The sequence below is a fragment of the Crocuta crocuta genome, unplaced genomic scaffold, assembly GCF_008692635.1.
Source record: "Crocuta crocuta isolate KB4526 unplaced genomic scaffold, BGI_CrCroc_1.0 scaffold110, whole genome shotgun sequence".
Lineage (NCBI taxonomy): Eukaryota > Metazoa > Chordata > Mammalia > Carnivora > Hyaenidae > Crocuta > Crocuta crocuta.
Window position 1 is genome coordinate 438,191 of NW_027527386.1, and position 11,992 is coordinate 450,182.

Consider the following 11,992-nt stretch of genomic DNA (forward strand, 5'->3'; position numbering starts at 1 on the left):
CACCTGGATATTTGGGGAGCCTCCCTGACATCTCTCTGGCTGCTGGTTGGACCCCTGGTGCCCGGAACAGCATCTGGTCCATAGGGGATGCTCAATGAAGGTTTGTTGAATGAGTGAACGAATGAATGAACGAACGAACCAACGAATGAATGAATGAATCTGAGAAAGGTGGGGATAAGAAGCCAAACAAGAAGACTGGAGGGCACGGTGGGGAGGTCAGATCCCTGGCACACCCCTCCGCGAGCTGGGGGTGAGCAAATGCCGGAGGTGGGGATTTCCCTGCTCGGTGAACAACGAAATCCCTCCCCTTTGCCGGACATCCCCAGAGTGGGGTGGGGCGGGTCTTCGGCAGGTTCGGGCAGGCCGAGGCCTCCAGGCTGTGCGCTGAGGTTTCCTGTGCTCCCGGCTCCCTGGCTCGCCCCGCGCTCCGCCCGCACAGGGCCCATGCGGCGCTGGCTGCGAATCATGGTGCCGGAGGAGGGCTCTGGCTGCCCGGTGCCCCGCCTGCCCTGGACGTCCGTGCTGCGCCTGGCCCTGATCCTGTCCCTTACCGGCGTGGTGGCATACTGCTTCCTGTGCATCCAGCTGCGCGGCCAGCCCGAGTCACCTGCGGTGAGTAGAAAGGGGAGGAGGAGAAAGATGCAAACCTCCCACCCGCTCTGCGGAGCCTGGGGACCTCGGGGTGCGGCCGGCTTTGTGGGGGCGCAGCGGAGAGCGGTGAACAACCAGGAAGAGACTGGGATCCAGGCAGAGGGACGGTGCGTTTGGGCGCAGGCGGACAACCGACCCAAAAATAAATCAGTAAAAATCAAAATGAGATGGATAAAAATCGTCCCGGAAGATCTGGGTGGGAAGGGATAGAGACCTAGCCGGCTGTTCGGCACGGCTGCCCAGGAGCCCTGGGCTGGAGGGGGGGCGGGGGGGGGGAGGGCGGCGGGGCCCTGNGCTGCTAGGAAAGGAGCATCCGATGCGGGCATGTAAAATGACTCGTCTTTGGTGTTCCCCACCCGGCTGACTCAGCCGCTGCTGGGGGCTTCACAAAGCGGGGAAGGGGTGGGCTCCGGGCCTCCAAGGGCAGGGCAACCCGCACGGCTCACCTGGGAGCCCTGCGCACCCACCACAAGNCAAGGGAGCAGGTGTAGGCAGTTAGTTCAAAGTTACTTCCTCTTTAAAAGATCTTTTTAAAAAAGTCACAACTCAGTCCAACTGTTTGAGAAGTGGGTGAGAAGATGAGCAGAGGAAAGAAACGTCTTGGTCTTGGTGGGGGCACCGTGGGGGGGGGGCAGAAAACGTNTCTATCAGCGGGACATGGCTGAGCTCCAGCTGAATCACACAGGTAACCCCGTGTGCATGTGTAGACGGGAGAAAGAGAAATTGAGATAAAGAGAGAACTAGAGAAAGGGAGAGAAAAAGGAGGAGGGAGGGAGGGGGACGGCAAAGAGAGAAAGGGGGAACGGGGAGGGAGGGAGGGAGGTGAGGCAGTGCGTTTCTGGGTCTCTGCTACCTGACTACTTCTCTCAATTCCTCAAGTTTTATAAGAAACCAAAAGGCCTCTCATCAAAGTCACCAGGTGCCTCCATCCACCCACCCCAGACACTAACCGAGCAGCCACCGTTCTAGGTCCCACAACAGAAAAGAGATGGGTGCTTCCCTTCTGCCCATAGGCTCAGACAGTAAATGAATGAACACGGAAAATGTGTAGTGTGGCGAGCAGAGTACAGCACGTCTATGATATGTTTTGCAGAAAAATTAGGCAGGATCCGGGAGCGCCTGGGTTAGTTTTGCCATCAACCGTGGGCACGGTGTCCCTGAGAAGGCAGCCTTAGAGCAAAGAGGTGGTGACGGAGCCCGCCATTTGGCGGCCCATGGGGAGATCATTTCCCGCCCGTCCTCCTTCTAAGCCTCGCCACCGTGGGGTCTTTCCCACTCATCCCCAGAGGTCTGGATGCCGTGTTCATTCCATTCTGTAATGGAGTGAAACCTGTTCCTCTTTTTCTTCTCTGGCACTTTCCATTCTGGCTGCTAGAATGCTTACGTAGGCTGAGTAGTTAACAGCAGGCGTTTCTTCCTCGTGGTTCTGGAAGCTGGAAGCCCAATATCCAGGCACCGGCAGCTTCGGTGAGAACCCGCTCTCTGGTTTCTAGACAGGCATCTTCTCACCGTGTCTCCACAGCTCGGAAAGGGGGGAGAGGGCTCCAGCCTCGCAGTCTCATCCCCTCCCAAAGGCCCCACCCGACGCCATCACCTTGGGGGTTAGGTTTCAACAAAGCAATTTTAGACATTTGGTCGATAGCACTGTTTCCCTAAACGTCTGTCCTCCCCACATCCCTCCGTCCAGGACAGCGGCAGAAAATCACACTGCACTGGTTCGGAGGCCCAGCCCTGGGCCGCTCCTTCGTGAATGGACTGAGGCTGGACGACAACGGGCAGCTGTGTGTCCAGCGCGATGGAATCTACAGGCTGCACATCCAAGTGACGCTGGCCAACTGCTCCTCCTCCACGCAGGCCACCAGGCCCCCCAGGGCCACCCTGACAGTGGGCATCTGCTCCCCAGCCGCCCACAGCATCAGCCTGCTGCGTCTCAGCTTCCACGGAGGTTGTGTGGCTTCCTCCCAGCGCCTGACGCCGTTGACCCACGGGGACACTCTCTGCACCAACCTCACCCTGCCTCTGCTGCCCTCCCCAAATGCTGATGAGACCTTTTTCGGGGTTCAGCTGGTGCACCCCTGACTACTGCACGTCCTGGCCCAGATTTGTTGGGAGAGTGTATTTTCTCTCTCTCCCTCTTTTGTTCCCCCCTCCTCTTATAAAATGCTTTTGTCCTGGTGTGCTTTGTAATATACTGATTTACAATCTGCTCGGTCTTCATCCTCACTTCTGGCCTACGGTTTTGGAATTTTCCTAGCGTGGAGCGGGAGCCTGGTGCCTTTTGTTGCGTAAACGAGGTGACCTTGGGAAAGCCCTTAGGTCACCTAAAGAGGTGGGCCTGGCTGCGGAGGGAACTCACCCAGGAATATGGAGTTGGAACTTTCAGTTCCTGCTCCCCTTGCCTCCAGGGAGGGTAGAGAGTCTGGAGACAGAGCTCAATCAGCAACGCAAGGGATTTAATCAATCCCATCTGTATAAACAGTGTGGCGGTTCCTCAGAAAATTAACACTAGAACTCCCCTAGGACCCAGCAATAGCACTGCTAGGAGTTTACCCAAGGGATACAGGGGTGCTGACGCCTAGGGGCACATGGACCCCACCGTTCATAGCAGCACTCTCCACAATAGCCAGATCATGGAAAGAGCCTAAGTGTCCATCAACAGATGAATGGATCAAGAAGATGTGGTTTATCTATACCATGGAATACTACATGGCAATGAGAAAGAATGAAATCTGGCCATGTGTAGCAACATGGATGGACCTTGAGGGTGTTATGCTGAGTGAAATAAGTCAGGCAGAGGACAGACACCATATGTTTTCACTCATAAGTGGAACAAGAGAAACTTAACAGAGGACCATGCGGGAGGGGAAGGGGAAAAATAGTTGAGGAGAGGGAGGGAGGCAAACCATGAAAGATTCTTGACTACTGAGAACAAGCTGAGGGCTGATGGGGGTGGGGGAGGGAAAGGGGGGTGATGGGCATGGAGGAGGGCACTTGTGGGGATGAGCACTGGGTGTTATATGGAGACCAACTTGACAGTAAACTATAAAAGAAAAAAAAAAGGAAGCCTCGTTATAAATGGAGAAGGATGGGGTTAGGAGCTTTGGGACTGGAGAGCGCGTGGAAGTCCGGAGAGGGTGGCCGCCCATGGAGAGAACATGGACAGGGTTGATGGAACATCACTCACACCACTTTGGTCTGGTGCTGCCTGATTCACACTGATTTTTGTTCAAATAAATTCTCAAAAATGTTGATGTGCCTCAGTTTATCTTTTAACAGATCTCTATACCTTCGAACGTATCAGAAGAATCCACTTACTTATTGTCTGTCTTCCTGCCACATCCCTCAAGAATGAAGGCTCCTTGAGGGGAGGGATTGCAGGCTGTGCTATTCACAACCAGAGCCCCATGCTGAGGGAATGAATTCAGTCAACTAGAAAGCCACCATCACAAGCCCACATAGCAATGTGCACAACTAGCACAAACATCTTGATTTCTAATACCATTCTCCATTAGAAAAGGAATCAGGGGGGTGCCTGGGGTGGCTCAGTGGGTTAAGCATCTAACTCCATTTCAGCTCAGGTCAGAATCTCATGGGAGTGAGATAGAGCCCCTAGTCGAGCTCTGTGCTGGGCATGGAGCCTGCTTAAGATACTCTCTCCTCTGCCCCTCCCTTACTTGCACTTTCTCTCTCTCTTTCTCTCTCTCTCTTCCAAAAAAAAAAAAAAAAGGAATCAGGGCTTCTTAGAGAAATGGCTGATTGATTGTAGTTGTAGGACTAGGGCAAAAAAATACGCAAGATGAGCATGGTGCATTGGGTAAGTGGCAGAAATAAGGATGAGAAAGTAAGAAAGAAAAAGAAAGAGAGAGAGACCTGGGTGGTTCAGTCAGTTAAGAGTTCGTTAAGCATCTGACTCTTGCTTTCGGCTCAGGTATATGAGTTTAAGCCCTGAGTCAGGCTCTGCATTGACCCTAAAGAGACTGCTTTGCTATTCCATCTCTCTTTCTCTCTGCCCCTAGTGTTCTCTCTGTCTCTCTCAAACTAAATAAATAAACTTTTAAAAATTATATAAAAAAGAAAGAAAAGACATATTGATCTGTGTATGCGGAAGGAGCACAGAAGCCAACTGACAAAGCCCCCAGTGGCTAAAGTTGGAACAATTTGAGCAATAAAATAAAGTTGGAACAATTTGAATAGTATTGGATTATAATTCAAAGTACAAAATAAATATCCATGAGTCCATATTCATATAAGTAAGTGATTGAATATATTTATAAGTGGGGAAGAGCCAAAACCTTTGTGCGGAATTTCAAATAATTTATGTTGTTCACCTTAAAAATGAAACTGCCAGGGACACATGGGTGACTCAGTCAGTTGAGCATTGGACTCTTGATTTCAGCTCAGGTCAAGATGCCAGGGTCATGGGATCGAGCCCCACATCTGGGTCCTAGCTGAGCATGGAGCCTGCTTGGGATTCTCTCTTTCTCCCTCTGCCCCTTTTCCCTGCTCTCACATCCTCTCTCTCGCTCTGTAAAAAATAGAGGGTGGCTCAGTCAGATAAGCATCCGACTTCAGCTCAGGTCATGATCTCATGCTCACCATTCTGTGCTGCACAGTTCTGTTCTCTGTCAGCACAGAGCCTGGAGCCTGCTTCAGATTCTGTCTCCCTCTCTCTCCGCCCCTCCCCCGCTCGTGCTCTGTCTCTCTCTGTCTCTCACATATAAATAAATTCTTAAAATGTTTAAAAATAAATAATAAATAAATAAATAAAACTGCCAGTTATTTCACCAGCAAAATGGATATATTCAGGAATAACAGAAAACTACAATCCAGGACAAGCAAGCTAACGGCAAAACCAAAGGCAAGTCTGCCAAATAAAGGAGAAGACTGCTCTTTAGAAGCAGGGAATTGGGAAGGCTGTCGTAAACAAAAAGTCTATTAGAGTTACCTGGAAGGGTTTTTCGTTTTTATGTTTATTTATTTATGCTGAGAGAGAGAGGGAGAAGGAGAGAACGCATGTGAGCAGGGGCGGGGCAGACAGAGGGAGAGAGAGAATCCCAAGCAGGCTCCACTGACAGCTCAGAGCCCCGTGCCCCGCCCCTGCCGGGGTCCATCCCACCAACTGCAAGACCTTGACCTCAGTAGAAATCAGGAATCCCAGGCTTAACGGACTGAACCACTCAGGTGCCCCAACCTGGCAGTTGGAGGGATAGTTGCTTCTCATTGGCTGAGCTGTGACTGTCTCTTATTGGCTGCGTTGTTGCCAGGGGAGGAGGAAAACTATCTTCTTCCTGCTGGGGTGGTAAAGTTGTATTCGTGCTCAAGGGGCATCTCTTCCTGTTGGATTTGCAATTAGTGGCGAGTGGTAGGGCATGAGAGCTCCCTCTGACACACACCCCAACTCCATTTTAGTGAGGTTTCCCTTTATCAATTTTCGCAATGTAGCCAGTCCATCCTAAAGGCGGGACTACAATCCCCTTCCTTAGGTGTGGGCTGCACATAGTGACTTCCTTCCAAAGAGGACAATGTAGAAAGTGTGGAGATGAGCAGGAGCTTTACCAACACACGTCAGCCAGGTGACCAAGGCCAACATCCAGAGTGGTAAGCCATGGGGACAGCACACACCCCCGGTATGAGTACGAGAGGGTGAGAGGGACATTTCACCCAGGGGTCTTCCTCCCAAAATCCATCACCCCAGTCTAACCATGAGAAAAACATCAGATAAAGCCCAAGAAGGAGGCAGCCTAATAAAATGCCCAACCAGTCCTCTTCAGAATGCTCAAAGTCATCAAAAACAAAGAAAGTCTGGGAAACTGTTGCAGCCCAGAGGAACCTAACGAGATATGATGACCAAATGTACTTGAGAATTGTGGATGGGATCCTGAACAGAAAAAAGATACGAGAGGAAAAGCAAAGAAATCTGAATCAACTGTGGGATTTTGTTAATAATAACGTATCAGTATTGGTTCACGAGTTGTGTAGCAAAGGTACTACGCTAATGTAAGATGTTGGGGCGCCTGGGTGGCTTAGTCGGTTAAGCGTCCGACTTTCGCTTAGGTCATGATCTCGCGGTTTGTGGGTTCGAGCCCCGCGTCGGGCTCTGTGCTGACTGCCAGCTCAGAGCCTGGAGCCTGTTTCAGTCTGCGACTCCCTCTCTCTCTGACCCTCCCCTGCTCACGCTGTCTCTCTCTCTCTCCTAGAAATAAATAAAAACATTAAAAAAATTTAAAAAAAAATTAATGTAAGATGTTAAAAATAGAGAAATGGTGTGCACGGAAGTATATTTAAAAAACTACATTCTTTTCTCAATTTTCCTGTAAATCTAAAACTGTTATAAAAAAATCAAGTTTATTTGTAAAAAAATAAATAAATAAATAAAGCAATAAAAATTGCCTCTGTGGAAGGATGCTGTAGCCAGGGAAGGGATTCTAAGTGTCAAAATTTCAAGCAGTGGATTTGTAAAATTCTAGCTTCCAAGGTGATCTCCCCAGGGTACACGAGATGATGTCAATTAGATGTAAATGTTTAAATTTAGTACACCCATGCTCACAGCACCACTATTCAATGTAGCCTACAAGTGGAAGGGTTAACAAATGACTCATTAAATAAGAGTAAAAATCATTGAAATTAAGAGCTAGCTCTTTGAAAAGTAAACAAAATACTTTTAGTTAGACTCGACAAGAAAAAAAAAAGAGACTAAAATAAGTAAAATCAGAAACGTAAGAGGATTCATTACAACGGGTTCCACAGAAATACAAAGGATCATAAAAGGGCTCAAGAACAATTAGAAAGTTACCCCGTGCTCATGGATTGGAAGAATTAATATTGTTAAAATGTCCACATTACCCAAAGCCATTTACAGATTCATTGCACTCCCTATCAAAATTCCAATGGTATTTTTCACAGAAATACAAAAATAATCCTAAAATTTGTATGGAACCACCAAAGACCCCACATAGCCAAAGGAATCTTAAGGGGGGGGGAGGAAAAAAATGCTGCAGGCATCATGCTTCCTGATTTCAAACTATATTACAAAGCTATCGCCATCAAAACAGTAAGGTATTGGCATGAAAACAGACACATCAGTCAGCAGAACAGAACAGGGTCCAGAAATAAACCCATGCATATGGATTAATGTCAATTAATCCACGATAAATGAGCCAAGAATATGCAATGCAGAAAAGACAGTTGGTTTTGAGAAAACTGGACAGCCACGTGCAAAAGAATAAAACTGGCCACCTATCTTATACCATACACAGAAATAACTCCAAATGGGTTAAAGACTGTTAAAGACCTGAAACCATAAAACTCCTAGAAGGAAACACAGGGGATAAGCTATTCGACACTGATCTTGGCAGTGATATTTGGATTTGCAGCTTTTAAAATTGTTTCCAAAAGTAAAACATGCCCGGTGGAAAAAATCCCAACAGTGCAGAAGGATATAAAGTAAAATAAAACAACAGCAATAACAAATCCTAATTTTTTTTTTTATTTTCCCTCCCTTGAACTACCTTTTAAAAAGACCACTGTTGACCATTTGGCAATATATCCTTCCAGATCGTTTCCTAGTTGATCTAAGTTTCTTTTTTTCTTTCAAGAGAATATTAAATCGTTTATTGACTACACATGATGATGGACGATACACAAGCTTTAGTCCCATCTTTAATTTTATCTACCATAATTCAATTTAGATATATTGCATAGGATATGCCAACAATCATATTAATAGCCAAATAAACTCCAGGACTTTGCTTGGGTTCACCTTTTAACACTGAACTCCAGGTCAGTTCAACCACATGAATTTCTGTGGAGACAATAGATTCTGTGCCCAAGCAGGTTGCAAATAAATTTCAAATGGAACCTGGCATCACCCTGAAGGAATTCTAACTTCACTCTGTTGGGGTAGTTTACCAAGATGGCTTCAGAGTGGACTAACTTTACACAGCACATTTAAAAAAAGACACGTTTATTCAGCGTCATGATCAGACTACTACATTTAGCAATCAACAGCATGGGTGCAAAAAAAAAAAAATCTACATTAAAACCCTTTGTGGTATGGAAACTAACTTGACAATAAACTATTTGTAAAAAAAAAAAAAAGGGAAAGTAGAAGAATACAACAGTAGTTTAGAAATATGAAAACAAACAAACAAAAAACCCTTTGTTGGAATGCTTTACACTTTCCACAGAACAGAAACTAAAATAACCTGTTATACAATTGGTCACAAATACAGTCCTCGAGTTTTTTGCCCATACACATGGGTATTGTCTAAAACATGTCTTCTTTGTAGCAGCTAGGCCCTGCCACCACTTGGCTTGGCTGAGTTCACAAATCTGTGGTAACCTGTAGCTTTCCTGTCACTTCTCTGGCTCTCCTCTCCTGCTGTGCTTTGTTTCCTGGTGGTAATTAAAACCTTCTGCCACAGCCATAGCTGCTGCTGCTTCTGGAACCGCCATAGCCACCTTGATTTCGTGGTTTGGCAAAGTATTGGCCTCCACCACCCTAGGGGCCAGAGCTCCTGCCTCCAAAATTTCCTCCTTTCATGGGTCCAAACTTTGAAGATTGATTGTTGTAATTGCCAAAATCATTATAGCTTCCCCCACCTCCAACGATGCTTCCATCATTACCAAATCCGTTACAGCCATCCCCACTGCCACCATATCCACCACCACCTCGACTGCCACCAAAGCCACCACGCCCACTGAAGTTTCCTCCACCACCAAAGTTGTCATTCCTGCCCAAACCACCTCCACGACCACCACCGAAGCTTCCAGAACCACTTCTACCTCTTTGGCTGGTGGAAACACTAGCCATCTCTTGTTTACACAGGGCCTTCCTTACTTCACAGTTGTGGCCGTTCACAGTATGGTATTTTTGAATGACAGTCTTGTCTACAGAGTCACGGTCATCAAATGTTACAAAAGCAAAGCCTCTCTTTCTGCCATTGTGTCGGTCAGTCATGATGTCAATCACTTCAATTTTCCCAAACTGTTCAAAACAATCTCCTAGATGACGTTCTTCAGTAACTTCTTTTAATGCCACCAACAAAAGTCTTTTTCACAGTTAGGTGGGCACCAGGTCTTTGAGAATCTTCTCCCGAGACAGCTCCCTTTGGTTCTACAACTCTTCCATCCACCTTGCATGGCCTTGCTTTCATGGCCGCGTCCACCTCCTCCACAGTGGCAGAGGTGGCAAATCCAAAGCCTCTGGAGCGCTTGGTGTTTGGACCTCTCATTACCGCACAGTCCGTAAGCGCTCCCCATTGCTCAAAACGGTTCCTCAGACTCTCATTGGTTGTTTCAAAACTCAAACCTCTGATGAAACTCCTCTGCAGCTGTTCAGGCTCTTTGGGAGACTCTGACTTAGACATGACGGCGGTGGGAGGGGAGACTTTAACGATGCTTACTCGGCAGCGTCCTCAGGCAGAAAGGTGCTCGTAGATCTGAGTTTCAAGAGGACAGCACAGCTAAGTGAATATGGGAAGAACAGCCATTCTAACAGGTGTGAGAGTTGTCTCATGTGGTTTTGATTTTGATTTCCCTGATGATGATGATGTTGAGCATCTTTTATGTACCTATTGACTACCTGTATGTTTTCTTTGGCAAAATGTCTAGTCACGTCCTCTGCCTGCTTTTTAACTGGATTACTTTTTGTTTTCACTGTTGAGTTGTATGGGTTCTTTATATATTTGAGTATTAATCCCTTCAGATATATAGTTTACAAGTATTTTCTCCCATTCGCTAGGTTGTAGTTTCATTTTTGTTGATGGTTTCCTTTTCTGTGCAGAAGCTTTTTACCTTGAGATAGTCCCATTGGCTTCTTTTTGCTTTTGTTCCCTTTGCCTTTGGCATCAAATGTTCAAGGCTTTAATCCATTTTGAGTTGATTTTTGTGTATGGTTGTAGGGTAAGGGTCCAGTTTCATTCTTTTGGCCCAGCAAGACCCATCTTAGACTCTGGCCTTCAGAACCATAAGAATGCAAGTTTGTGTTGTTTTAAGCCACGAGCCTGGTGATCATTCATTATAGCAGCCCTGGAAAACCATACGTGCCCTCCCCTTTGCTAAAGTGGTTGGAGTTCCACTTTCTCACTAGCTCCTGTTCCTCTCCTCCTGTGGCTCTCTTCTCAGATCTGACTCCCTGGTCTCAAAATTCTGCTGACTCTGTGGGATGCCTGGACAGTTCAGTCAGCTGGGCATCCAACTCTTGGTTTCAGCTCATGTCATGATCTTGCAGTTCGTGAGATCAAGCTCTCCGTCAGGCTCTGGGCTGGCAGCACAGAGCCTACTTGGAATGCTCTTCTCTCTCTCTGCCGCAACCCTGCTCATGCTCTCTCTCAATATAAATAAACAGGGGCACCTGGGTGGCTTAGTCGGTTAAGCGTCCGACTTTCGCTTAGGTCATGATCTCGCGGCTCGTGGGTTCGGGCCCCGCATCGGGCTCTGTGCTGACTGCCAGCTCAGAGCCTGGAGCCTGTTTCGGTCTGTGACTCCCTCTCTCTCTGACCCTCCCCTGCTCACGCTGTCTCTCTCTCTCTCCTAGAAATAAATAAACAATATTAAATACATAAATAAATAAATAAACATTTAAAGTTGCAACGTTCATCTCCTGCACTTACCATCTCTTAAAAAAAATTCTGCCGGTTCTATCATGCAGAGTACCTGAGTTCTGCCCTTACTGACATCAGGGGGAGCTTTATATTGCTCAACAGTCACCGAAGATTATATAACACGACCTGTTAAGAGGTTTTCATAAACAAAGATATTGTCATCCGCTTTCAGAAAGGAATTGTATCTCTTGTCACTTGAAAGCAAAGGATCACTGTCAGGACATGAGCCCCACGATGGCAGACATAGAAGAGGCTCCTGGGTATATTGTAAAGTGGAAAATGAGGCTAGAAGAAAGTTAGGCAGACCTTTGAGTGCCAGGCTAAGAACTAAGGATTTATTGCCCAGACAAGAGGGAGTCGTTGAAGTGTCAGAATGAAGAGGCACCTGATTGAACTTGCAGTTTTAAAAAGTCTTTCCAGGAAACTTCTACTAAATCTTCCCACCCCAGGACTAGATCACGTTCTCTCCTTCTGCACCCCTGGTACGTTCCTTCGCTGTGCTGCCTACTTGCGTGGGGAGAGTGCTGACTCTCCACCTGTGCCAGGATGGCCTTGTTCGCTTCAGGCATTAGGATACCTGTGGTTTGGCAGGCAAATAAGGACAATAAAGATGGGGGGGGGGGGCGGATAAATATCGGTGAAAGAAAAAAAGGAAGACTTGACATCATTTGTTGTGAGGAAATATGAACCAAGACCACAACGAGATAGAACTGCACACCCCCTAGGATGGCTGTAAT

The 11,992-nt window shown here is 47.2% G+C and overlaps 1 protein-coding gene and 1 pseudogene across 1 annotated transcript; one reads left to right on the forward strand and one right to left on the reverse strand.

The window, feature by feature from the left end:
• The first annotated feature begins 444 nt into the window (after window positions 1–444).
• Window positions 445–2,793, forward strand: CD70 (CD70 molecule). The gene is made up of 3 exons (XM_077751936.1): window positions 445–612; window positions 1,303–1,336; window positions 2,339–2,793. Exons 1-3 carry the CDS (start codon window positions 445–447, stop codon window positions 2,728–2,730), a joined length of 594 nt encoding a protein of 197 aa, XP_077608062.1. The 3' UTR covers window positions 2,731–2,793.
• A 6,262-nt stretch (window positions 2,794–9,055) lies between these two features.
• On the reverse strand, window positions 9,056–10,019 carry LOC144221473 (heterogeneous nuclear ribonucleoprotein A1-like; annotated as a pseudogene).
• Between the last annotated feature and the right edge of the window lie 1,973 nt (window positions 10,020–11,992).

Excerpts from the sequence above, each read along its gene's own strand:
- CD70 (XM_077751936.1), top strand. The coding sequence starts at position 445 with ATGCGGCGCTGGCTGCGAATCATGGTGCCGGAGGAGGGCTCTGGCTGC. Across the intron at positions 1,337-2,338 it reads GCTCCAGCTGAATCACACAG|GACAGCGGCAGAAAATCACA; the intron begins GTAACCCCGTGT and ends CCCTCCGTCCAG.